Source organism: Melopsittacus undulatus, chromosome 3 (genome assembly GCF_012275295.1).
Source record: "Melopsittacus undulatus isolate bMelUnd1 chromosome 3, bMelUnd1.mat.Z, whole genome shotgun sequence".
Classification (NCBI taxonomy): domain Eukaryota; kingdom Metazoa; phylum Chordata; class Aves; order Psittaciformes; family Psittaculidae; genus Melopsittacus; species Melopsittacus undulatus.
Window position 1 is genome coordinate 103,321,120 of NC_047529.1, and position 27,850 is coordinate 103,348,969.

At 41.3% G+C, this 27,850-nt stretch overlaps 1 protein-coding gene across 1 annotated transcript; it reads left to right on the top strand.

The window, feature by feature from the left end:
* The first annotated feature begins 1,451 nt into the window (after positions 1-1,451).
* KCTD3 (potassium channel tetramerization domain containing 3) lies at positions 1,452-27,783 on the top strand. Its single transcript, XM_034060711.1, has 18 exons — positions 1,452-1,801; positions 6,686-6,739; positions 7,979-8,024; positions 8,695-8,768; positions 9,441-9,499; positions 9,677-9,757; positions 10,596-10,739; positions 12,263-12,353; positions 14,080-14,270; positions 17,604-17,719; positions 20,574-20,661; positions 20,810-20,926; positions 22,175-22,345; positions 23,519-23,674; positions 24,576-24,672; positions 25,918-26,102; positions 26,203-26,341; positions 26,681-27,783. The coding sequence occupies exons 1-18, from the start codon at positions 1,728-1,730 to the stop codon at positions 27,261-27,263; spliced, it is 2,466 nt and encodes an 821-aa protein (XP_033916602.1). The 5' UTR covers positions 1,452-1,727; the 3' UTR covers positions 27,264-27,783.
* The last annotated feature ends 67 nt before the right edge of the window (positions 27,784-27,850 follow it).

A 27,850-nucleotide genomic window follows, 5' to 3' on the forward strand; every position in this document is an offset into this window, starting at 1 on the left:
TTATAGTTCTTGACTACCTAAGCTATTAGACTCCTTCTCAAATATGACTGAATTAGGCATGCAGAAATGTGATCTTTCAGTCTGAATGAGCAGCCACTTAAAATGGCACCAAGGGTAAGTGCAAGTCTTCCAAAGAGTCCCTCCACAGTGGCAGGTTGAAGGGTATGGTTTCCAAACATGATCCACAGCTGCAAACACTCTCTGACAATGTTTTTATTTTACAAGCTGACAGGTTGAAGTAGGGAGTGTCAGTCTTCCTTCCAAATACTAGAAATATCCCGTCCCACTTTCTTATGGAATACTTACTCCTCCAGGACACAGGAAGTTCAATTTCCTCTGCCTGATGGCACACCTGAACATTTCTTATTTCTTATTTCCTCTGGGAAAGAAGATGCCAACTCAGCCAAAATCTGAAAGCGAGGCTTTTGAGCCCAAGTAGAAACCCAATCTACAGCCATACTACCAAGCACAAAGGTCTACGTCTTGGTGAAACACTCAGCTCCTGTGGGGCAAAACACATCATAGAAGCATCTGCACATATTCAGAACACATTACAGAAGCATTCATAGCTCCCCCCCTAAGCTTAACACCAGCTAAACTGTGCTGGTTAGGCAATAAGCCTAACATGGCCATGGTAGTGTTTGTGCCTTTTGATAATGAAGTAGTTTCTCCCAATACTCCATAGCTTTGCTCAGCTAGGCTCTATGATACGAGGAATAAAACTTGAAATTCCAAGGTATGTGAGTGATGAAGTGGCCACTTAGGTTCAAGCAGTTTATACCTAGGATAATCCAGTGATTCTCAGCATACTTCAACTTTACCCATTGTGTCTCCACAGAAAAACATGAAATTTAAATACAGTGTAGACAAATCTCACTTAAAATACATTAAAACTTGAGGCTTATAGTTGCTTACTTCTTTTGGGTGTAGGAATTAATTATCAAGCCTACCCTCACAACTTCAAACCACAATTTTACTACTTCCTCTGCTACCCACAGTCATTTATTTCTTCCTCAATTTCCCTTTATTTGATGTGATAGATTCCTTCCTCAAATTGCGAGCTCAGATGTCTTGTCTGCTATTTTTCCCCTTTAATCGGTGCACATTTGGTTAGCAACGGCTCTGAACCCCACACAGTTCTCTATTGCTTTCTCCTTGAGTTTCCACGGCATTTTCTATGTCTCTCCTGCAGGGAATCGGCATTTACCCGACCTCCGAACGCTCAATGCCACCGGGCACCTCCGCGGTGGCTGTGACGCGGCCGATCCCAGCCGATCACCTGCCCAGCTCCACGACCCCTTTCCGGGGCGTCCTTTATCCCGAGGAGGCGTTGACCCACTCCCCCACCCCAGGCTGAGGGGAGTTATTCCCGCTTCTGCACAGCCTCCCTCGTTCCGCGAACGTTTCGAGGCTTTTTGGCAAATGCCGGCCCCTCTCTCCTCCTCCTCCTCTTCCTTCAGCTCCAAGTGCTGTGGAGTTGCCATGGCGTTGTCCGCTCGGACCGCGCAGGCGGCGCGGCCTGGCCGGGCCTGAGCTGCAGGAAGCCCCCAGATCCGCAGACTGGCCTCACACTGCCCCTGCCCTGGCCGCTTGCGGCCGCAGATACCAGCTCGGGCCCGCTGGCCGAGCCCCCGTCTCCTCCTTCCCCGCCGCCGCCTTCACCTTCTCTCGATCCCGAGGTTCCGGAAGGCGGCGGCGGGCGCCGGCTGGAGCAGGCGGTGGAGAAGATGGCGGGGAATGGCGGAGGGTTCGCTGGCGCCGGGAGCGGGGAGATCATCCAGCTCAACGTGGGGGGCACCAGGTGAGCCGGTGTGCAGGGCAGGCCGAGCGGGACTGGCTCCGGTGCCTGCCGCCGGGTGGGACCGGGGGGTATTGGGGCGAGGGCGAGCACGGCGCAGCCGGCTCGCCTAGGATCGGTCCACCGCGGCTGTTGCCTCTGGAAGCGCCTGGATAAAGCTTTTGCAGGGGAGCTGGGACAGTTGGACTCGGAGGCAAATACGGGAGGCGTTGGCAGCCCAGCGTGGTGTCTGTATTGCGGGGTCTGGGGTTTCTAGAGACGTGCTCCAGGAGCACATCTCGACTCTGTATACTGCTGCTTCAGGAGTAGAGGACAGAGCTTTGCGTTGCCATAGCTTTCTAGGCATCGGTCTGTCTTGCAGCCTCAGGTACTAAGGTGTTCAAAAGGCAGATATAATGCCACTGCTATCAATCAGAATAAAGATTTGTAATTGAATGGACACTGGAAGTTTAGAAGATGGCATTTTGGCAGGCTGAGGTAGAGAATTGTGGGTCAGAATCTGTGTGATAGTGTAGATGTTTCTGTCAGAATGCTCAGGTATCATCACCATAGCTGGTGGGAACAGAAGTGATGTGTCTTTCTGAGTCTGTGCACAGCATGAGACCAGCTATTAGTATTAGAAGCTACTACTACTATCTAACTAACTACTATCTACTATCCCAGAAGATCTTGTTCTTGTAACTAAATTGTATGTTGCAGCCTTCCTAAAGGATGGTGCCATAATATTGATGCAGAATTCCTTTGTTATAAGGAGACATTAAGAACTTCGTTCAGCCCAGATAGACTGCTTGTAACTTCCCTTATTGGGTTCAGCAGTAGCAGTCATTTTTCTCCTTCTTAATAGCTGGTGCAGTGCTGTGGTTTTGATTTTCAGCCTGGGAACAGTGCTAATAACACTGATGTTTTTAGTTGCTGCTCAGTAATGTTTAGTCTGACCAAGGGCTTTGTGAGTCTCATGCTCTGCCAGGGAGGAGGGGAAGCCAGGAGGAAGCAGAGACAGGACACCTGACCCAGACTGACCAAAGAGGTATTGCGTACCACAGCACATCATGCCCACTATATAAACCAGGGGCAGTTACCTGGAAGGGTTAGATCACTGCTTGGGTTGGGCTGGGTATCAGTTGGCGGCTGGTGGGCAGTTGTATTCTCTTATGTTATTTCCCTTATCATTATTAATATTGGTGGTAGCAGTAGTGATTTTGTGTTATACCGTAGTTATTGGAGTGTTCTTACCTCAACCCATGGGAGTTACATTCTTTCTATTCTCCTCCCCATCCCTCTGAGAGCGGGGGGAAGGAAGAGGGGGAGTGAGCGAGTGGCTGCATGGCTGACCGAGTTTAAACCACAGCACTTCCATAGGCAAAAGTCACCTACAGGGATGCTTTCAGGATAACTTTGATGTTGGCTTGGACCAGATTTCATGTTACACTGAATAAGGTTCATCACTGAACGCTGTCTCTAAAATTATATGCCAGTTCACCATTTAGGTTTTTATTACAAGTGGAATCAAAAAGATGCTTCGATCTCATAAGTAAGATCTGTTTATGAAGTGCTTATGCAGACAACAGAGAAATAAATAACAGGGCATGAATTGGAGAAGTAATAAACCTCCTCAGAGGGCTTGTCTACACAGAAGTATGAAGAATAAGGCAAGCTAACAATTGTGTGTATTTTATTTCTAGTTGAACATCTGTATTCTAAGCAGCAGACATAATTTGGACATAAAGAATAGGAAAACTGTGCATTAGTTATTGTTACCGATACTAGAAACCTGAAAATCTTAGTTTTGTTTGTGGAGTTGTATGAGAGGAGGAAATTGGAGCTCCCCTCTGTCTCTGACAGCAGTTATACTTTGGAGCATCTAGTACAGAGATGCCAGTTTTGCATGTTCTGACATGAGGTTCCCACTGCCCCTGGGACTGCCAGAGCTTCTGTGTTGTATGCTGTTGCTCCAGTGGTTTCTGGTCTCAGCTCAGTGGATTCCTCTTCTGGCAACAGAAAACCTCTTGCAAGTTAACATTCACAGAAATTACTGTAAGAAACTTAGTAAGTTCTCTTGACCTTTTATCTCCCTCTGCTTATAAGATAACTGTAAAAGACCAACAGACTATGAAAATGGCTGTTTTGCCTGTTCGTGTCTATTCCCAGTTACCTGTATTTTCTTTCAGTGGAGGCCACCTGTTAAGGGTATTTGAGAATATTCCAGGGGGTTTGCTTGGTTGTCTTCATACAATGTCCATCTGACCACTGCATGTTAACTGCATGGATCCGTGGATGCGCTTATACATGAAAATGCTGCTAACTAAGCTTCTTTCTGTACCCTGAAGAGAATGGCTCTTCTTGTTTTCGTAGATTAATGTATATACATTAAAAGTTCTAAAGTATAGGTTAGTATGAGGTATTACTAAACTTATCCCATAGTGCTAAATCACAGACAGAAAATACTTGTGCTATCTAAACCCACTGATCAAATTGCAAGGAGACGAATATGGAATCCATTGATGGCTCTTTTTTCTGTCCTCCTTATTTGGGGCTTGTTATTATGGAACATCTAGTAGCAAATGTTTTGCTACTTTATTCAGTGTTGTTTACAACTGAAACTTGTAGAAGTATCAGACAATAAAAATATTCAGCTTGTGAAGACCTTTAAAAGGACTAACTGGGGATGGTGCATCCGTCTCCATAGTTACTTGTGGTATCTGGATTAATCTTGGATAAAATACATGTAACTCCTTGTTTTCTATTATGCACACACTGTAGCATAGTTAAATTAATCATCCCTTAATCTTAGAGAAGGGTAGTGGTCTGTATGACAGCTGATAACAGCTGTGCAAAAATGCAGATGTATTTAGAAGTCACTTTCCATTTAAATAGCAAACTGCTTTGGTTCTCTTTAATCTTTTTAGGAAAGACTTTGTGCTTGTTTGTGCTTAGAACGCTGATACTGAAGATTTTCTGTTAAGCAGCTACCCAATCCAGATTTTATGCAGAATGGTAGTTCCATACAACCTTTGTGTTTCCCCTAGGGGGTATAAATTAATGCTTTTTGTTTAGCAGTGGAAACAAAAAATACTTTGTAATATATTCCTGGACTGAGTGAAAAGTTGTAGAATTTTACTTTTTGTGTTGCCTTTTTTGATTCCCATTAATGAAGAGGATACCAAAGGTTTCTTAGTAGTGGTACTAAGAAGAGGATATATATAATCAGAGCTGATGTGGAGTATGAAATCCTTGTCCAGGCTGTCAATCCAGTTGTATTTCTTCATGCTAAATCAAAACCAGAAGTATAGAAGAGTTCATAGGTAGTTATTATGTAAAATACTGTCTGGCACTGTAAGTAGTACTATAATCTGAATTATTTCATAATATGATTCAGAGTAAATGCTTTCTTTTTACTGTTATTGCTGTTGGGCCCCCCTTGGAGGGCCTAAATAGCAAATGGCAAATAGTTGAAGTTAACTGTAAAATACTGACTTGAAGCTCATTGTGGTCTTTTGCCATGCACAGCATGGCACCCCTAGAGTCCTAAGTAAGAGTACCATGCAGTTAGTTAAAAACATAGTATGCTATCCATTAGCTTTTATTTTAGTGCCTGCTTTTTGTGTGGTTCTTTTTGTTGGGTTTTTTTTGGGCAGGGGGGAGGGGGGTGCAGTTGGTTGGTTGTCAAGTTAAATGCTTGATAAAAGTCTCTAGATTATGAGAACCCATTTTGGGGACAGTGTATTACAAACCTATAAGGAATGACACTTTGGGGGTTTCTGGACAGTTGTGCTTCATAGAATCATAGAATAGTTAGGGTTGGAAAGGACCTCAAGATCATCTAGTTCCAACACCCCTGCCATGGGCAGGGACACCTCACACTAAACCATATCACCCAAGGCTTCATCCAACCTGGTCTTGAACACTGCCAGGGATGGAGCATTCACTACCTCCCTGGGCAACCCATTCCAGTGCCTCACCATCCTCATGGGAAAGAACTTCTTCCTTATATGTAACCTAAACTTCTCCTGTTTCAGTTTGAGCCCATCACCCCTTGTCCTATTGCTAAAGTCCCTGATGAAGAATCACTCTCCAGCATCCTTGTAGCCCCCCTTCAGATACTGGAAGGCTGCTATGAGGTCTCCATGCAGCCTTCTCTTCTCCAGGCTGAACAGCCCCAACTTTCTCAACCTGTCTTCATACGGGAGGTGCTCCAGTCCCCTGATCATCCTCGTGGCCTCCTCTGGACTTGTTCTAACAGTTCCATGTCCTTTTTATGTTGAGGACCAGAACTGCACACAATACTCCAAGTGACGTCTCACAAGAGCAGAGTAGAGGGGCAGGATCACTGCCTTTGACCTGCTGGTCACACTTCTTTTGATGCAGCCCAGGATATGGTTGGCTTTCTGGGCTATGAGTGCACACTGAAGCTGGCTCATGTTCATTTTCTCATTGACCAACACCCCCAAGTCCTTTTCTGCAGGGCTGCTCTGAATTTCCTTTTTGCCTAACCTGCAGCTGTGCCTGGGATTGCTCCAACCCAGGTGTAGGACCTTGCACTTGTCATAATTAAAGTTCATGAGGCTGGCATCAGTCTTCAATTTTGAGACAAGGATGCTGTGTGGGACAGTCTGGAACGCTTTGCACAAGTCCAGGTAGATGATGTCTGCTGCTCCACCCATCCATCATTTCCGTAGCACCATCATAGAAGGCCACCAAATTGGTCAGGCAGGATTTCATGCTTAAGGCAATCTGTGCAAAGAATCTGCAACTTGTTTGTGCAGACATTTAAATGTTCTCAGTCTTCCCAAATGTGTTTGATATCAGCTTTATAGGACAAATAAAAGATAAAACAGACTTCTTTCCAATTTTATAGCCAATTGTAAACTTGTAACTTTGTTTTCCTAGGTTCAGCACTTCAAGACAAACACTGATGTGGATTCCAGACTCCTTTTTTTCCAGGTATTTGTAATAGATATTCACATTAAAGAAACACAAATTAATACTAATTTAAAAAAATATGTCTTCTCAGATATATATGTTATTTTTTATGTTGTTAATAGTGTCAATTTATGCTGTTAATAATGTCTTTATTCATTAATGTTTTTCTGCCTTCTGAAGCAATAGGACAGATTCATTTGAAGTAAGCTGTTATCCAAAAGGTGTCTTCTGTCTTGAATGATGCTATGGCAGCTTATATGTGCTGAAAAGCTGTCACTTTTTAGACATAGTGTTATGGAAATAAGGCTCCAAATCTGCAGGAAAGGGAGATGCCACTGTTTCTATTACTATGTTACTGCTTGTGATCTTACTGACTATAAACAGTACCACTGCCTGTAATGTTTTTTGAATTATTGCTGTACTCTGAGTACATGATACAGAGTACAACCCACAGCACAGGAGCTGTTGAATTATTGAACATCCTTCTGCTAACTTTTATGTCACTACCGTTGCTGCTTGTGTAGGTTATGCTGCTTACGGCTTATACACTAGTAACTTTGTGCTGTAGTTGCTGGACCTCTATCATCCCAGTTAATCTGAAGCATACAAAAGAAATCCTGGCATGTAAGAGGCAGGCAGTTTTGCTTCCTTACATTTAATTTTTGTATTCTAGACTTCCTTCCCAACAAAAGCCAGTAGCTGACAGAGACAGACAACATTACCTGTTTGTGTTTCACTGAAATATTAGGATAAATAGAGTACCAGGGAAGTGTCACCTTCTTTGAAGCATGGAAGGAAAGGCACAAGGAGGAAGTTCCATGCTATTCCCCAGTCTCTCAACACAAAGCGTACTAAGGAGTTTGTTCTGAAAGTTATCCATGACTGGCATATCTCAGAGGTAATTGTCCAGACTCGGATGGAATCTTAAAATAAAACTGTCAACATTACTTAGTTTGCTTCTTATCTGTAAAACAAGATTTGGGTGTTGTGTTTTCTGTAGATCTGGAGCAAAAGTACTTTAATCTCATGGGAGAGAAACTTTGAAGGAAAATTGTCAAAACTCATCCACCCCATTCTTGCCCAGCAAGTCCTTGCAGAACTGATAGTTTACTCTTGCTTTTTACTTCAGTAGCCTTTATTGTTTTACCAAAATGCAAGTGACAATACACAAAGAGAGCACAGGGACTGAGAGTGTTGCTATCCTGTATTTCTGTTAGTACATTTCTGAGAGATGTCTAATGGAGCTTTCCTGTGTTTCAGTTTGCTGAGTGGAAGAATTTCAACGCTGAAGGATGAAACTGGTGCTGTGAGTAGTAAACCTACTGATAACTTACTAAGTTAATGTTATGCTTTCAGTTAGGTTCTTTCTTAAATAATATTCACTGTAGGTTCTAATGGGAATTACACTGCCTGAGTCAGTCTAAACTCTCATGAAAATTAGTGACATCTCTAATTTTTTTTCTTGGTTCTCCTCTTCATTCCAAGATAAATGAAACTGGGACAATGTGCAGTTTTGTGCTCATTCTGCATTCTCTACAATGCAGAGACAGCAACTGTATTTAAACAGAAAACCTACTTATTGCTGTACTGCAGAGAAGTGTAATTTTCGTAAGATAGCTATTGCATATGTAATTGATTAATCCTGACATGGAAATGCAGCTTTAGTTGGCAAATATGTATAGAAAAATGGCTGTTTCACTGAGGGTGCCTGTTGGCCTTTGTCGAGAGTATAGAACTTAAAGAACATGCTTATTAAGTGCTGTCTATTTGCAACAATGTTTGTATATATGTCTTTTAAGAATGTTGAAGCGGTGGGTGTTAGAAGGATAGTCAGAGGAAAGGAGAGGCCCAGAAGCTTTGGGTTATGTTTTGTCTGCCACATCCTCAATTCCTCTTTCTCATGCTCAGCATAAAAAAACATTTCAGTTGATGGTTGCTCCATAGTGATGCTAAAGCACAGTGATTTTTCCTTGCAGATATTTATTGATCGTGATCCAGCAGCATTTGCACCCATTCTAAATTTTCTTCGCACAAAGGAGTTAGACTTAAGGTAAGAGGTTGTCCTTATTTCAAGTGGAAATTAACTTGATCAGATGCGTTAGTAGAAAACCTTTTCAGATGAGGATTGTTCAGTTTTACTTATCTAGGTGAGTGCCCAGTTTATGACCCTGCACCCTGGTAGATCTGGGACCATGTCTGGAGCATATATATGGCATGGTGGAGACAGAAATGGTAGTGTTACGTTTTGTTAGTGGATTCAAAGGATTCATAGAATGGTTAGGGTTGGAAAGGACCTTAAGATCATGTAGTTCCAATCCTCCTGCCATGGGCAGGGACACCTTGCACTAAACCTTGTCACCCAAGATTCCATCCAGCCTGGCCTTGGAAAAGTGCCAGGGATGGATCACTCACAACTTCTTTGGGCAATCCATTCCAGTGCCTCACCACTCTTACAGTAAAGAACTTCCTCATTATATCCAACCTAAACTTTAAACCACTTGTGGCAATGTATTCTTTATTGTTTCTGTATCCTTACTTTAATGAAAGGTAGTACTGAGATCACTTTGAAATCTCACACAGTAACATGTTGAATGCATTTGGTGGTAATTCTTTAAACTGCTAGATAGCTTGATGTTCATATTGTGTAATATCTACTTAATATGCTAGTATTTATACTCTAAGTATTTACCTTGTCCTTGTGTTGTTTTGTTTTTTTTTTTAGGGGAGTAAGTATTAATGTTCTCAGGCATGAAGCTGAATTCTATGGAATCACTCCTTTAGGTAACTTACTTTTTTAATCTGAGGTCATCTCATTTTTATTATTGTAGAAATGACCCACTTGCAAGTTCTGGGCAGTCATGACCCTGAAGATTATCAAACTTACTGACAGAGAAGGTTAATTGAAATAATGTTTCCTAGAAAGTTGAAGCTGTGCTCATACCTGGTTTTTCTCCTTAGTGAGAAGATTGCTATTATGTGAAGAACTGGAACGCTCATCCTGTGGCAGTGTACTTTTTCATGGCTACCTGCCTCCTCCAGGTATTTTTGAGTTAATCATCTGATGTTGCTTGCAGTCACTTACTGCTTTAGTTTGTGGGGGCAGTTGGCTGAGGTAGTTACTCCAGATGTCAGACTATCTAGAGAAGGCTGTCCCATGGAAAGATTAAGATGTATGATTGAATCGAACGTTGTTCTGATTGAAACCCAAGGCTTTTATATGTATGCTGCATGTAATGGTATATTTAGAGTATTGGGCAGGGTGTTGTGGCATGTTAATACTAAGCAGGCTATGTTTGATAGTAGACTAGTATAGAGATTCTTCAAGTATGTTATCAGCGTGGAGTGCTTTCTTCTTTCTGAAGGAGGCTACAAGGATGCTGGGCAGGGACTCTTCATTAGGGACTGTAGTGACAGGACAAGGGGTAATGGGTTCAAACTTAAGCAGGGGAAGTTCGGGATAGATATAAGGAAGTTCTTTACTGTGCAGGTGATGAGGCACTGGAATGGGTTGCCCAAGAAAGTTGTGAATGCTCTGTTGCTGGCAGTGTTCAAGGCCAGGTTGAAGGGAGTCTTGGGTGACATGGTTTAGTGCGAGGTTTCCCTGCCCATGGCAGTGGGTTGGAACTAGATGATCTTAAGGTCCTTTCCAACCCTAACTATTATATGATTCCATGATTCTGTGATTCCAAGGTACAGGTACTTTGTGTGCCCTAAGTCTATGTGACAAATCGCCACAAACGAGCTTTACTTAACAATATGGGTACTTAAAATAGACTTTAGATCAAAGTGCATGATTCCTGTATTTTGAAAGTGAATGAATATCTGTTATATTACTAAAGTTTATGGAGTGGAACCAAACATCTCTTTTCTTTTATAGGCATTCCCAACCGTAAAATAAATAATACTGCTGGGCCAGCGTCTGATGGTAGAATTGGTCAAAACTGCTCTGAGAGTGAGATTCATGGTAATGGTGGTGTCCAACCTACACTTGCTGGTACTGGGGAAGGTACAGTCAGACTAGGTGAGGAATCTCAGTTCTGAACCCAAAACAAATTGCAAAGGTGATTGTCACTGGGTAATAAAAGTTGAGTGACTATTTCTGGTTTCATTCTGTTATTCTATGTTTGCCTTAATCTAAATTGTGGAATACTTACTTAAACACTACTACTTATACAGTATTTAAGGTTCACTGCTGTACAATCAAGGTATGAGGCTGAGCAAAAGGCAAATCAAAGTTCTTCATGCAGGCCCCTTAAACAAATACCTTTCACTGCACTAAAGCCATGATAAAAACCAGATGGATCAATATCTCATAGGTTTTTGTTCAGGACCTCCTTCTTACTTTTGCATTTCTTTCTTGTTCCTGGTGCCTCTCTCTTGCCCTGCAAGAGCTGTGATTTTTAGTGTAGTCTTCAGTCATTTGACTATATAGAGTGCATTCCATATAAAATATATAAAACTTTAAATAAGATAGGGTTGAATTCTGACATTTTCCAGTTTTGACTTTGCAGGCAAAATAATTCTGCTCTAACCCTGTAAATTGTAGCAGTGTTCATTAGAGACTGTAGTGATTGCTCAAAGGGTAGTGGGTTCAAACTTAAACAGGGGAAGTTTAGGTTAGATATAAGGAAAAAGTTTGTTACTGTGAGGGTGCTGAGGTGCTGGCACAGGTTGCCCAAGGAAGTTGTGAATGCTCCATTCCTGGTGGTGTTCAATGCCAGGCTGGACAGAGCCTTGGGTGATGGTTTGGGCATGGTTTAGTGCGAAGTGTCCCTGCCCATGGCTGGGAACTAGATGATTTTAAGGTCTTTTCCAGCTGTAACTGTTCTGTGACTCTGTGATCTAGAGTATATTAAAAGGTGAATCTATATCCAGGTAATAGAAAAATAAGCCTTGGGTATGTATTGCTGATCCTTCTTTGTGAGCTGCAGGTTTGGAAGCAGGCAGTCGTGGGGAAAATGAGAGAGAAGATGCAGTCTTTAGGTATTAGTTCTTTAGTGTATCAAGGTTGAGAGCTAACTTGGGGAAGTACCATAACCACTGATTTGCAGTGCCATCCAACACTTCTGCCACACCAAATTCAGTTATAGCTTAGAAACAAGCATGCTCCCCCTGCATAGTAGATGGAGAAGCTGTAGGTATTCTGAGATGCTGGAAATCTCAGTTTAACAATCTGTAACAATAATGCAGGGTTGCACCAAGTATTTGCATACAACATTTACAAAATACAGCATTGTTTCAACAATCCTCGAATTTTTACCAGTTTGGTAGGCTTTAAAACCAAGGCATATATTTGCCTTTTCACTGTTCTGGACACTGCATTGTAATGGCTGAGATGAAATGTATAAGAACTTCTGTAGAAGAATTGTAATAATTGTAAGAATTGTGAGTAGTGCTGCTAACTAGCATCTAGCTGAAAATCTTGAGAAAGCTTATTAACCAAGTTTCCGTTGCCTATCTAGAAGAGAGCTCTAGTTACAGATGAGCAGAGACATCTTCTAATACCCATCACTTGACTGATTTCAGCTTTGTTGTTGTTTTTAGGATTCCCTGTGGACCCACGGAAAGTCCTCATAGTCGCTGGCCACCACAACTGGATAGTAGCTGCCTATGCCCATTTTGCTGTTTGCTACAGGTACGAATATGGTTGTCAGGTTCTAGGAATCTGAAACAAAAAAACCCAAAGAAAAAAGAACTCAATTTCTATAAGCAAAGCAAAAAGATTGCTTTAGTCTGAAATAACAAGAGATCACTTGCGTTCAGTTTGGCCCTATAAATCTGAGTTGCTGCTTTTATTGGTGTAGATCAGCTACTTGATAGGAACTCAACTTTTGCTGCTTTCATGATGATTTTGATGCTGTTGCAAAAGTAACGGACTCCAAAGCCCATTTTAAAGCAGGCTTTCAAATGAAAGATGTCTTAAAAGAGTTCTTCCTGCTGTTTAGGTTTGAAGGCATTCTGTGAAGTTAGGCTATCAAAGAACTTGAAACAGTTAAGGGATTTTTGCTGTGTAAGTGACATACCTTGTCTTAAACTTCATCTTAGCAGAACTGTTAAGCACTTGCTACTTCACCTGGGTGGCTGGAAAGTGTCTAAATGTCTTGTAAGCAAACTGGCTATTTTTTAACGTCAGGTGAAGATAAGTAACACCTTCATATTGCAGAAGCTAATTTTAGTTCACATCTGGAAAGCCTGATTTAATTGGTGGCTGTCTTTTCAATGGAAAGTAATCTTTAACAAGAGCTCTTCCTAAAAGCCAAACTAACTGCTGTTTTGTGGTTCAGAAACAGAGGGAGAATAAAAAGTGTGATGCGAGTAGCTTCTTTCTAGTTACTGCCTAGCTGAAGCTATAGTTTTCTGCCTTTTAAACTATATACAATACTAATTTATTTGCTTAAACTTTGTAACTTAAATAACATCTAACTGGTCTGCTGTATTTGCCACTGCAGTTTGGTTTGCTTTAGATGTGGCTTCTCTTGCTCTCTTCAATGTTCTTGTTTTCAGTTATGTGTAGTATGTTCTGACTGGAGAAAGAGGCAATGATTTGCAGTTATTGTCCCTTCCTTAGGATTTTTATCTCTGGCTGTTTTCCTTTAAGTGAAAGATTCACTTATGTGAATCTCACTCTCTGTGGTGCTTCATCTCCAGGCAGGATGCAGTGCTGAAGTGAAAGACTAGGACCAATGGCAAAAAAATACCAGATAATATTTCTGCTTTCCATGCTTACATTACATAATTTGACTGCTGAGATTTAGTGTGCTTTAGCTGAGTTGCAAAGTATCTAAATTATTGCCTGAAATTTAAGCAGATAAATTGTGTTTTTCTGGTATTAGGTAAGTCTTTAAAATGCACAGGGAAATGATTTTCTAAAAATAAAGCTTATAGTCAATTCAGTATTATCTGTTTACAGTATGCCATAAACAGAAAATGCAACTTAGCACAGCTTTATGCTCAAGCATGATTAGGTGTCTTATGTGATGCATAAATTCCAGAGACAACTTAATAGAGATTTATTCTGAAGTCTTAAGCTGAGCCTCTGGCGTTTGTCTAGCCCAAACTTTTGGCTTGGTCTTATAACTTGTATATCAGATGTACTTATATGAAAACAAAGCCCAGTACAGGGGTTCAGTAGCTGCAAAGCACTGAAATAATATGCAGAATCAGACTTCAAGGGAGGGGGGGGGGGGAGGGGGAAGGCAGTTTTTGTAGACTGTAGTGCTTAACTGGAATTTCAAATTTTGTGGCTTAGCCTGTAAGACTGGAGCAGCCAGCCAGCCAGCCATATTGGTTCAGGTTTAGACTGAGTTACCTGTTTCTGAATCTCTAACCTCTGCTTCCTGTTCCCTCCTTTGCCCTTCTAGAATCAAAGAGTCATCTGGGTGGCAGCAGGTCTTCACAAGTCCCTATCTAGACTGGACAATTGAGCGAGTGGCTCTCAATGCTAAGGTGGTTGGAGGGCCTCATGGAGACAAGGATAAGATGGTTGCAGTTGCCTCAGAGAGCAGCATAATCTTGTGGAGCATTCAAGATGGTGGTAGCGGCAGTGAAATTGGTAACTATAATAGCGTGGGCTTTTTATTTTTGTGTGTGTATGTTTAACTAGGATATGTGTGATCTGCAGTGTCCTGTATACGTTTTCACAAAGTGACAAAGCGTGCTTATACTATTACAGCATATTAACTTTCTTCTCTGTCATGCTAGAGGAGTCCTGTCTTACAAAAGTGGACAATAAAAAAGCAGTCTGCTTACTGAACAGGTACTAACACTTACTGTTCAGTTTGAGGTTTTTGTGTAAGGATGCAAATTAAGAGTAAAACTTTTGCCTGGGCTTGTGTTAGAATCTAGGCCATAGAGCAAACAAACTTAAGTTTCTGATATGAAAAGTTACAGATACTGAGAAATTCTGCTCTTTTCTTTCCTTTGTCATATTAAAGCTGCATTTTTACATGGGGATGATGGAAAGATTTCAGTTCTCTGTCCAATGTAGTTCATAAATGGAAGATGAAAATCTCTTTTTATAATTACAGTATAGAAAAAGCACTCTGCTGCCCTAAGCATACAGGAATAACTGCTTGTACACCTTGGCACCAAAGGACACACAGTTAGGGAGGCTAAAGAAATAGCAGGAAGATATTTCAGAAGTATTCATCTGATGGCTTGTCTGACTCTTGTTCAAACAGAAGTCAAATTTGGGAGGTAGTGAAGGGAGTGGTATTAGGAACTCCCTCTAGCCTAATTCTTGGTGTTTGAATAACCACTGCTGTGCCAGTAATGTTTTTCCTTGGGCAGTGGATACTACTAACCAAGTATGACGGCAATCTCCGTATGTGGGCACTTTGCTTTGAAATTTACTGGTGAGTTAATTTGTTATTAGATGTGTCTCCATACATAACTCCATGAGAATTCACGCAGTCATTAATTAAAGTCAAAAAGATGAACATTGCTTTAAGCATTGTGCTATTACATTTCTCCTGTACTTTCTGCTTTGATTAGCTTCTTATGTTACCTTGGCCTTTGCAATAAGATACATGAAGCAGCATCTCAGATTTTTGGGTATGAAGTGCAAAGAGACACAAAAACCATAAGTGGGCTTCTAACAAAAACTAGAATATGCCAGTATCATAAATTTCTGATAACTTGGACTTCAACTGAATGTGGCAGCAAAAGTGGAGTTTTGCTAAACAGGCTGTGCTGCATTGAAGTGATTTTTGTGAAACAAAGGAAATCCCACTTGGGGCAGAGGGGAGCAGAGAGAAAGTGCCTTCAGGTTTGAATCTTTAGTCTGACTAACACTGACCAAAATGTACTGTTCCTCTTTTGGATAATAGGTCATGCTGCTTGGCTTAAAAAACCCTAAAATGTGTTTCTGCTTATTAATAATAACTTGAATAGAGATGTCTTGTTTCCTTGTGGAGGCAGATGCTTGCAGTCCTGCTTGGTGTTAGAGATACAGTGCATTGCTGTCATCTTAGGAAAGAAACTACTTGTTCCAAACAGTCGTTGAGGCCTAGTGATGCCATCCTCAGAAAACTGTGTGAGCTGGCAGCTTTGTGATAGGACTCTGCCAGAGCACTCTCTTTTACTTTCAATATTACTTACATAAGGCACTGCTGCTGGATTGCTGCTGTAAGCAGTATTTTACTGAGGGGACCCTTAAGACAAGAGCCTGTCATTACATATAGCATTGTCTCCCCTGGGAATGGGTATCAGATTGTTGAGCCTAAGCAGGACTGACACTTCAAATTCCTCCAGACCTTTCAAGCTGTCTTCCTTGATTTCCTTGAACCTCATCCTTCTCTGGAGTAATCAATTCTAGTTGTTTCTGTGGATTTTTTATTATTGCCTTTTTCACATGTCCTGTACAGCTGAATCTTATCTGCATTGAATGATTGTGCTGTGCCATGGAAAACAATTTAGCATCCTAATTAAAGCTAAATATATGTTGAGCTTTCTGAGATTCCTTCTCAGGGTGTAACAGAGGGCTGTTCTTGGTTGGGAATGGCACTCTGTTCATTTGAATTTGTCCAAAACAATGTTGGGAAATATTCTAGCTGTTGGGTACTCTTGTTCTGAAGACATCTGGCTGCTGCAGTTAAAGTATATTAGTGAGAAGTAATATAAGTATGTAGAGTGAGCAGAATGGAATAGAAAACTTACTAGCGAAGCTGGGCACTTGATAAGTGTTATGTATCCCCAATAGTATAGACTTTTGTACTTACTATGTATCCCCAGTAGTAATGACTTTTGCACTTACTAGGCAGTAAAACTTAGCCTGGAATTACTTACAAACAGTTACTTACAGGTTTGTTTTGCTGGATTTCATAGCTGGCAAACTTGGAAATTATCTCAGAGCTTTGTAGTTTGCTGTAATTTTCAAACACATGGTGCAATAAATACTACCAAATGTATTATGCTATCCAAGTTTGCATTAAAAGTATTCGTATTTGATCTATGATGAGATTAGGAGGGTCTGAAGAGAGGACAGATATTAAGGTCTACTATAACCATAGTCATCAATGCCTGTCACTTTCTTCTGTGTTTTGATTTTTAAGTGCAATGGTGTTGATGACACATTTGCTTTCTTTGGAAAGCCAGCATTTGCTGGTAAGTCTTATCTTCCAGATTTTGAGTAGTATGCAATGATTGGTGAAAATGGTTCCCTATATGGCTTAAATTTTAAATAGCCTATATTCTCTACTCATGGACTGTAGACAAACGGAAAGATGTGTAGATGAGAAGGAAAGAAAGACAGACATAGGCTTTTGTAGGCTGCTTATTTTTACAGGTTCAAGTATTTCTGCTAAAAAGAGAAATTTGAATGTATTCAGCTAGTGTCACATTGGGATAGTTCAGTTTTTTCCAAGAATAATGATTAAACCTTGTAGCTGTATTTAGTTTCTAAAATTTGTTTTCAGACTACAGCTGTTTGATTGGACTTCAAAAGAGAAAACTTGTAATACTTTAAAAGGTAACTGCAAACTAATCCAGTACAAATTTGGCTAATGAAACCCATAAAATTACTGCTTCTTAAATGACTCTTAATAGTCAGATTCTGTGAAAACAACAACAAAAAATCCTGCTTACTGGAATAGAATTTTTGGTTGTTATTTATATTTTAATGTCCTTAAAATGTATAAAGCCCTTTGAGGACTTGATGGCAATGATTGCATCAGAAGAGGTGACGGCATGCTGCTATTCAGTTTAATGTAACCCAGTTGGCTGCTTGAATGATACCTCCCTTAACACACTTCAAACCCAGTTTTGGCTGTTCTTTTCTTGCTACTGCAAGAAATATGACATAATAGTGAAGGGATTCCATTGTTACTGTTTTTTCTCTTTATTTTAGATATGCTTCAAGGACTCTGATTTTTTTTTTTTTTTTTAGGAGTATTCAGTCTTGGAGTCCCTGTAGATGCTCTCTTCTTCATTGGCAACCAGTTGGTGGCTACAAGCCATACAGGGAAAGTGGGAGTGTGGAATGCTGTGACTCAGCATTGGCAGGTGTGTTCAGTTCTGTTTTCTGTTTCAGTCACTTTCAATAAGCTGGTATTTCTTCTAGTAAAAAGAGAATCCAACAATCTAAAAGCATGTGTGAAATGCTTTTCATAGGGTTTTCAGCCCTGACTTGTGTCACTTACATACAAAGGTGACAAACTCTGTATGTGCCTGTGAGTAGAATTCTGAATTGTTTGGTGGTAAACAGCATGCTTTTTAGGCTTTTAGGTAAAAGGATATGGTGTGATTTAGAGTAATAAATGTCAAATGTATATATATTTAAACATATATTTAAAGGGTCTTAAAAGTTGTTTTACACTGGGAGACTCTTCAGCACAAATGTACATGGATATGCTTTAAAGATATTTGTCTTGCATGTTGATGCTTCTGACTTTATTCTTGTTGTTAGAATGCATGTTAAATAGATCCTTGGAGTCTGTATGAGTCTGAGAAAACAGTTGAGCATTCATGTGAATAACAAAGCTTATAAAACAGCTGGGTGTATGTCTGTGGCACAAAACCCAGATGCAGTAAGATCCCCAAATTGCCTTGCAAATCTCAAGAGGCAGAACTGACCTGAGGCTGCTGCACTGTTTGCTGACTAAGTTCCCATTCAATCTTTAAGTGACACTCCTACTAACAACACAGATAAGAAGTAGGAGATAGTACTGCTTCTGCAGTAAACATGTTAGTGTGGTCTTGAAAAGCTCTATTGATACCTTGCAAAATCTTCTATTAAGAGACAACTTAATGCCATGTGACAAACTGGCATTTGACATTTTCTAAAGGAGCAAGTAATAAAGAATAAAAAATTATGTCCCGTTCATCATCTTTGCTTCCAGGGGGAGCCACAGCAATCTTTCTGATTACATTCATAGTTCCTCAGTTTGACTGACTGTTCCTTTGGTGAAAGCATTTCCTCTATAGAAAATCTTTGAGGGACTTACTTATATGCCAGGATGTCCTAAGCCCAAGTTTATTTGCTTTCTGATACCCAAACTAAACAAAGCATGCCTAAATCCAACCAGTTTGAAGGTGCTTTCTATACCTTAGGCTTTCTTGGTAATAAGGAATAAAAACCTCGCATCTTCTTATACATCTTCATCTCCCTTTAGAGCACATTCTTCTTTAAGAACTCCATAAAGACCTAAGTGGCAGGGTTGTACCAATCTCAAATTCCTCATGAGAATACATGGTATTTGTGTAACTGCTTTCCCTGAGTTGCCCATAGCTCTCAGCTCTAGGATATAATCATACTTGCTGCAGTGAGAGAAGTTTTGAGAAACAGTATATGCCAGTGCCCCAGTGGGCATATTTTACCAGTGACTGTTGTATAGCATTGCTCTGTTTCTTAATGAAAGTTCACTTCTTGGTAAGTGCCACTCTTGAACTGCCTCTGGCGTGTCCCTGTCTCTGGTGCAGAAGATAGATCTCTCCTTGTTTTGTACAATCTTTCTGACCCAATCAGTTGATCTCTGCTGTCGGCAGTATTGGGATCCCCAATCTGATGATCCTCTTGCTCAGACCTCTCCTTGCAGTTGCCTCCTCTGCAAGCTGATGAGTAAAGTTGTAATCTTTTGATGGGTTGCCTTTGCCTGTGTTTGTAAACTTGTAGCAGATGGGAGAGCTTCTGTGTATACCTTTGATTCACAGAACCAAAGAACAATAACAGTTTATTTTTAGCATTAGATCTGTGCTAAATTATGCGTGAACATAAGTGAGAGAGGTGAGGTTCTTTAAACAAAGAAAACAGGGAGAGTGCCCCTTCCTTCCCATCTCCAATATTTATGTTGAAGCTGTATTCATGTTGCAGCCTTCTCTGTAAGGATGAATGATAAGCTTAGAATATGTTTTAAGGGTTTTACAGACTACCTTTCCGTTGGGAATGGGTACTGATTTAGTCTGTGAGATCTCTGGGATGTGGGGAAGCTTCTTTGGTTGTTTTGTTTTGCTTTTATCCAACAGATTCATTTTAGTTATTTTGCAGATGATTTTGTAAGTCTGAAGTAATTGGAAAGATGCTGCTGGTCAAGGAGAAATGAGAACTTAAGTAGTCAGTGTCCATTAAGTGAACTGACTGAAACCTATGAAGTACAGAACAGTGCTTTGACTTTGACCATGTTTCAGTGCTCTGGATAAAATGGCTTTTGACTTTTTCTTCCTCAGAGCTGAAGCAAAAAAGAAAGAATTGCTTGAGATAGGGGATCAGACCTAGGATAAGCTAAACCTTTTCTTTGCTTGAGATCTCCATCCCATCTGAGGTAATAAGTACTCCTTTTGATCAAAGAGGGCAAAGACAGGCATTCTTAATTCTTCGCCTTAAGCTGCAGACCAGTAAGTAAAATACGACAGGGCTGCCTTCTAGTTAATCTGGTGTGGATGTGTATCAGAAGTGGGACACTGAAATGGGACAAGATTTTTTTCCCTCTCATTATATATCTGATACGGGCTGAGATCTCCATAGGGGCTGACAGAGGAACATAAGAATTGGGGGTAGAGGAATGCTTCAAGAGGTCACATGTAGTTCCATTGCTCATCAACCTCTTAAGCAGTTGTCAGAAAGGGAAGAAGGGACAGGATAAAGTGTGAAGTACACTCATTTTGCATATTGGAAAAGAAATCCTTTTTTGAAGATGTGGTTTAGCTGTAACACCTTAAGTTTTGGGCCTTCAAATGGGGCAGTTGTGCTGACTTGTCTGCTGAGCTCTGTGACTTAAGATCCAGTTTGGGAAAGGAATGCTGTCTACCAGCAGCACTTTACAGGCCATTGCATGTGTGAGCTTCAGACCAGGACCAAACTCAGGTGTTCTTCAACAAAGTATATCAAAAATGTCTTTTTTTCCTGTTTTCTATGCACTAGGTTCAGGATGTTGTTCCTATCACAAGCTATGATACTGCTGGGTCTTTCCTGCTGCTGGGCTGTAACAATGGCTCTATATACTATATAGGTAAGAAATGGGAAAAGGAAGGCATAAAAAGGAGGAGGTGGTACTGAGCAGCTTATTTGGGGGAGTTTGGTTCTTAACTCTTTAGTTGGTCTAAGTTGCATCAGAACAACTCTATTCAGAGTAATAAACAAATGTCTCTTCCTCACAGACATGCAGAAGTTCCCACTGCGAATGAAAGACAATGATCTTCTGGTGACGGAATTGTACCATGATCCCTCCAATGATGCTATAACTGCGCTCAGTGTCTACCTCACGCCTAAAACAAGTTGGTATTCTTACCACTTTCTCTTCAGTGAGAATCTGTGACAGATGAAGGGTTTCTGTTTTCTAAATGGACGTTTCCTATTGCTGCATAGCAGGGCTAAAGCCCTTGACATAAACAGTAAATTTTTCTTCAATTAATCATCTTCAAATGAATGGTGAACACTAGGCATAACTGTAAATAGGTAACTATACTTATGTGTTTATGCTTGTACATCATGCATTATACATTAACATATGACGTAGTAGCATCCCATATTAATGATAATGTACCTTTGCTGGGTTTAAGCCTTTTGCACTTTATGAATTGTATTTACTAAAATAGTTTGTGGTGAACTGGGTGGGGGAAGACCCAACAGCAAGGTTAAACTTATAATCAATAAAACTAAAACACCTTTCCATATGCAGCTGAATGATGCTTCGCTCTTGTGTCTATAGGCCTTTCTGTAAGCACAGCGCAGCAAACTCAGAAAAACATAACTGTACTGGTACCAGTGACCTTCTAACTGTAGTCCTTGCTCTTGCCTTGCTTTCCCATTTGCCTCCCATTAGGTCAGAAAAGGTGTGTGGCATGTATTGACGATATCACTGTGAGGAGTGCCATATGACTTAACAGTCTTGTCTTTCACTTCCAGGAAGGAGGAAAGAATGGGAGAGAAAGTGTTGTTAAAAACTGTTGAAGAGTGTAGTATGGCAATAAACAAATGTTGAGGTTTTTTAGTGGCAAAATGTCTTTTCATGCGAAAATAATCATAGAATCACAGACTGGTTTGGGTTGGAAAGAACCTTTAAAGCTTATCCAGTTCCAGCTCACTGCCAGAAGCAGGGAGACTTTCCACTAGACCAGGTTACTCAGAGCCTTGTTCAGTCTTGCCTTGAACACTGCCAGGGATGGGGCAGCTACAGGTTCTCTGGCACCCTGTGCCAGTGTCTCATAGTGAAGAACTTTTTCTTAATGTCTAATCTAAATCTCCCTTCTGTGAGTTTAAAGCAGTTCCCCTCTTTGCAAAGAGTCCCTCTCTCTGCATATTTCTTGTAGGCCCCTTTTAGCTACTGGAAAACAGAAGGTCTCCCCAGAGCCTCCTCCAGGCTGAACAAGTAATAAGTATAGTAATAGGTAAGCTGTGTTTAAAGTATGTATCTACCTTACTGTGGAAGCTTGGAAATACTGTTTTCTACTGCCTCATTCTCTGGCCCTAGTAAGAAAAGCTTTCATTCCTCAGGAGAACAACTGTGTTCTTGCTTGCTTTAGGTGTAAGTGGCAATTGGATTGAGATTGCATATGGCACCAGCTCTGGAGCCGTGAGAGTGATTGTACAGCACCCTGAAACAGTTGGGTCTGGGCCTCAGCTCTTTCAGACCTTCACCGTTCATCGAAGTCCTGTTACGAAGATCATGCTCTCAGAGAAACACCTTGTTTCAGGTAATCTTTTCTGTGCACAAATGTGTATTGGTGGGTCCCCCCTCCTGATCAATGAAGCATTTTTATGCATTGCTTAATAACTTGCATTGCTTCCACATACGATAGAAATTAGTTGGACAGATTTGGGGGGGACAGGGAAGGGGTTAGATTGACTTGGATTCTCTTTCTTAAAGTAAGCATTCTTCAGAGCCTTTAACAGTTAAAAGGCACAGGTTTTATTTGCCCAGATACTGGAACAACTCGTGCTTTTGTTTGTGTCTTATTCCAAGGCTGCCATTTGTGGAAATAAAAAGGGTTGTAAACAAATGTGTCCCTGTCAAGTCTTAACTGTTGTGGGCAGGTCCTTTAGGACTTTTCTTCTTTTAACAGCCTTTCAGGAGCTTTCTGGGTTGCAGCAAAATGTGCACCATCTCCTCTTGGGCCCTAGAAAAAGCTTTCCTGTGGCTTCAAAGGGCTGTGTTTCTTCTTTTCTCAGCTGTCTCACAGTGTTTCTTGTGCTATCCTATTTGTCCTGACTTAGACTCGGGAAAGTGTCTTGCTTTCAGGAAAGAAGCAATCACTCCTCCCTCTGTAAGAATCTGTTTCACCCAGAATCCATCAACCAGATAACAGATTTACTTTCTGCTGCAATCCCTGTATCTTCAAAAAAGGAACAGGAACCATAGTATCCAACTATACCACAAACAGCCCAGAGGTCAGCTACTGTCCTGTAATTTGGTGGTAAACTTTCCATGCCAGTAAAGGGCACATCTGTATGTAGAAACTGAATAACTAATAAATGAACTAGAAAAGCATTGCTGTGTGATGAGGGTTCTGCTGCCAGGCTGCTCTCATGACACGTCTTGTTCTAGTACCTGCACAGGGAAGATGGAAGCATTCTGTAGGCTACTGGTGCTGACTCAGACCTTAATGTTGTGTTCCACCTGCCTCAGTTTTTCTTGAACTTCTGAGGGAAGAAAGAAAACTAACAGAAAACAGGACGTAGCAACAATTTGTGGATTGCTAGATAATACAATCCATTTTGCGTGTCTGGAGATGCTGTGTAGCCTGATACTGCCTAAATCCTGCTTGATTGCCCAGTTTTGAAAAGCTATCATAAAGAAATAATTAGAGTTGATCTCAAAAGTTTTGTCATCCCTTGTAAATGTTATTGTCCCTTTTTTTCCTTTCTAGTTTGTGCTGATAACAATCATGTACGGACATGGACTGTGACTCGATTCCGGGGCATGATCTCAACTCAGCCAGGGTCAACACCTCTTGCATCATTCAAAATCCTGTCCCTGGAGGAAGCAGAGAGTCATGGCAGTTACTGTTCTGGAAATGACATTGGTAGGATGTCTCTTGAATGCGCTGTGCTGAGCCTATATGTTCACTGGTCTCAGGGAGGTTTAAAACAGACCTTCAACACCATAAGACGCAAGTTAGTTGATGGGTGTGAGCTGTTATATATTGCTCTCCCCTTGAAATCATGGAAAGAATCTGTAAGATTCACCTGAAAATACTAATTGTTCAGGATGTATAGCACTACTCAGTAAGGAGAAAAGGGGAGGAAAAACTTTCAAACATATATACTACACCTTTTCCTTGAGCAAATTGATGTAGCATTTTGCTTTTGGTTTAGAAAATGACAGAAAACACAGGAGTCTGTATTAAAGCAGATGAGCATAGTAAGGGTTTGAGTCTGCTGTAAATGCCATTTCACTGTTCAGTCAGGGTTAAATGGTGCATGTGAGAAATACTGAAATGAATTTGAAGTTGTGACAAAGTTTAGTGAAGCCTTGAAACTGCAGAGATAAATGAGGCTAGCATATTGCTATAGCAAGCCACTGAAGGAATGTATGTCAGCAAATATGAGTACACAGGTAGTCTAGATTCCTTTGTGTTCTGAGTCTTGTAAATGAACCTTTGATGAGGAGAATGCCCAATAAACCCTGGGTAAGGTAAGTACTATGGCAAGAAATCTAGGGTTTGCACTGACGCCATGATTCTTCTAGGAACATGCAGAAAATTTAAGAATGAGTGACCTTTAAAACAAAAGAACAAAACAGATTTGTATTTGTAGAGCCTTCTAACCATTGGGTAACTTGTTCTAGATATTAGTTATCTTTGGGTCCCTGGTCCTGATGCTATAAAATTGCAGTGGTCATACTAATATGAGTTTGGGTCTTCAGGAATGCATGGAGAAGAGGGTGAGGGAATAGAAACAAAATAATTTTTCTTTTCTCTCTAGGACCCTTTGGTGAACGTGATGATCAACAGGTTTTTATCCAAAAAGTTGTTCCCATCACTAATAAACTGTTTGTAAGGCTCTCTTCAACTGGGAAAAGGTACCTCCATGATTAGGGTTTTAAGTGATAAAGGAGCAGAAATGTTCAAGTGGTGGTGGGGGTCTCCCATCCCTTGGGGATGTGTGCAGTTGCAGTTGGCAAGCTTCTAATGTGCTTGACAGGTTTGGCTGAACTCTAGTTTGTGTGTTAGTAACAGAACTGTACTTAACGATCTACTATTACCTGAGCTCACTCAGCAAACATTAATGTGCCTCTACAGACTATGTAACTCAGTGATGGTACCACGTTAACGTTACATTACAGAACTAATGCTGAAGTTGCTGGTGGCAGGGATTTTGCTACTCACATAGGTAGATGGGGAAGCAGTTTCTCTCTTCCTTTCCACTTGTCTTTGAAGAACCTTTAAAACTGAGAAACTGACCTAGAAAGGTCAGGTATATAATTATTTACTTAGACTTGGCTTTGTAATATTCTACTATGTTGCTGCCAGTGTAGTGAGAAGTGTTGCCAAGTTGCTTTTTTTCCTATCAGGCTAGGAAGATGGCAAGAGATCAGTAAAGATGGTGCTTCTCAGGTCTATGCAGCTTATTACTATTGTATTTCTCGCCTAGTAAGTTTGAGTCTGGGTGAAAATGTTTATGGCTTTACACTACTGGCATCTGAAGTGAGGGCAGATTACTCGTGTAAAAAACTCAATGCAAGGAGCCAGTAAGACAAATCACCCGGAATGTGTGAGGTTCTTGCGTGGAGACTGGCTTAGTAACTTAGTTTTGGGAGTCCTTCTCATCTTACTCCCCACATAAGCTTCTAAAATAATGCGAAGAAAAGCAACTGATATCTGCCATGTGAAGTAATACTGCAGTTGTCATAAGACAAAAGTTATCTATAGATAACACTGGCTTTATCATCCTTGGATTTTTTTGCATACCTTTTATATGGTTAAATGTGCTGTTTCTGCAGGCTAGGTTTCCTAGTGTTTAGCGTACAAAGAGACTACTTGCTGTCAATCTTGAGAGCCTTAGGTTTCCAATCATTGCAGATTGAAAATGGACATAGAACAAGTGGGGGGTTCCCTAATAAAAAAGTAGTGAGGCTGTAGATACATTGTGGGGGAGGGTCTGCAGCTAAGCAGCATGCCAGTCATGCAGGAGAAGGAATTTTGTCTGGAAGAAAGGTCATTTTCTAATGGCAATTTCCGTGCTTTCTCAGAAACTTAAACCAGTCCTGACTTTATTGGCCAGACCCTGCAGTTATTTTGGTAACTTTGGGTTTCTCTTCCTGTAGGATCTGTGAGATCCAGGCAGTTGACTGTACTACTATCTCCTCATTTACTGTGCGAGAATGTGAAGGATCCAGCAGAATGGGCTCCCGGCCACGCCGCTACCTCTTCACTGGGCATTCAAATGGCAGCATCCAGATGTGGGACCTGACCACAGCGATGGACATGGTTAATAAGAGTGAAGACAAGGGTAAGTCATGTTCTGCCAGGACTGCAGTGTGGTTCTTTTTCTGTCCATATGTACGTGACTACAGGAAATGGACTTGGGCACTAAGAGCTGTCTCTTTCAGATGTTGGTGGCCCCACAGAGGAAGAGCTGCTCAAATTGCTTGACCAGTGTGACTTGAGTACATCTCGCTGTGCCACACCTAACATCAGCCCTGCTACCTCAGTTGTTCAGCCAAACCGGTTGCGGGAGTCTAATTCTAGGTAAGTCACCAAGGGTGGCACTAGCTGTGGACACCAAAGCTTTACCTTTAGGTAGACAAAGAGAGGTTTGGTGACTTGAATGCTGTAGCTGAGCCCCTGAATCCATGCCCTCAGTGTCTTAACCAACAAAAATTGAGGTGTGTTTGTGTAGTTTATACATAAAGAATCCCATGAGAATCCCAAGTGATCTGGAAGCCCTTGTATGGGAATTGTGAGGAGTATATTGCTATTGTAGTGGGAGCTGCAGTGGTGGGTGGGAGTAGGGTATGTGGAATAGCTGACTCCTATTCTCAGCTTAACATCTGCTGTTTTCATCCTTGGTGGTTTCTCTTTCTGAAGTCTCCAATTGCAGCACCATGAAACAATCCCTGAAACAGCCACGTACGGGTCTATGCGGCCATACAGAGAAAGTCCCTTGTTGGCAAGAGCAAGGCGGACAGAGAGCTTCCACAGTTACCGGGACTTCCAGGCTTTTAACTTAACCAGCAAAAGCCCAACAGAAAAGACAGCTGCTGCAAATGGGAATTCCAGCCAGCCAGAAGCCAGGAAGGCAGCAGTGGAAGGCAGTGTAGCTGAGAAGAAAGCAGTCCTGACCACTGCACTTGAAGTGCGAAGCACAGGTGGGACGGATGCAGGTGGGTGTTGCAGTACAGAGGTTCACCATCTCCCAGAGAGTTCTCTGGATCTCAAAAGAAGAGGACCAGAAGAGGAGAGTGAAGCCAAAGTAGAAAGCAAAAAGAAAATGGGGTTTGAAGGAGCTGGCTTCCTGGGAAGGAAGAAGGTGCCTCTCCTGGCTTCTGCACCAGTCCTTGCTGAAAGTGGGCCTGAATTACCTGGGGCAGCTTCTCCATCACCTACGAAGACGGCTGCTTCCCCACGCTACCGTAAGAACGACTCATCCTGCCAAGACTATGGCCTGTGAAAATGGGACTGGTAGCAAAGATAAGGTGCAGGTGCTCTCTGGTTGGTAGCAGGAATAACTTTACATGCTGGGGGTTGTTTCTTGAATGGGACTTTGTTCTGATACCAAGAATGAAAATTGTAAGATTGTAAGAAAGTACCTGGCTGCTGCCAGACCTTTGAAGAGTTGTCCACATCAGTGTGTGACTTTATGTAATGCTCCAAAATGTAGTACGGTACTTGGTCCAAACTATTGTGCATTCTTGCTTAAACGTGGTCAGGCATGTGATATGTTGTGGTTATTTCTGTTTTGGGGGAAGGGAGGGTGCTAAAGGAACCTGTGGGTGCTCAGTGGAAGATCCCTTTTAGATGCAGCCACATGTTCTGCAGGGCTGCTGCTGTTTTATGAATGGGATCCTTGCTCTGAATCATGCTGTCTGAAATGTTTTCTGCAAGTTGAGGAAGCTATTCAAAACAGCATATTATTTTGCCTATTAGTCCAAATAAATTGCCAGAGGAGTGTTGCTTGTGCTTTCTGAAAACGTGTGGTATCAGATGATGGGTTTTGCTGGTTGTGACTGAGAGGATGCATAAAAATACACTCTTGGG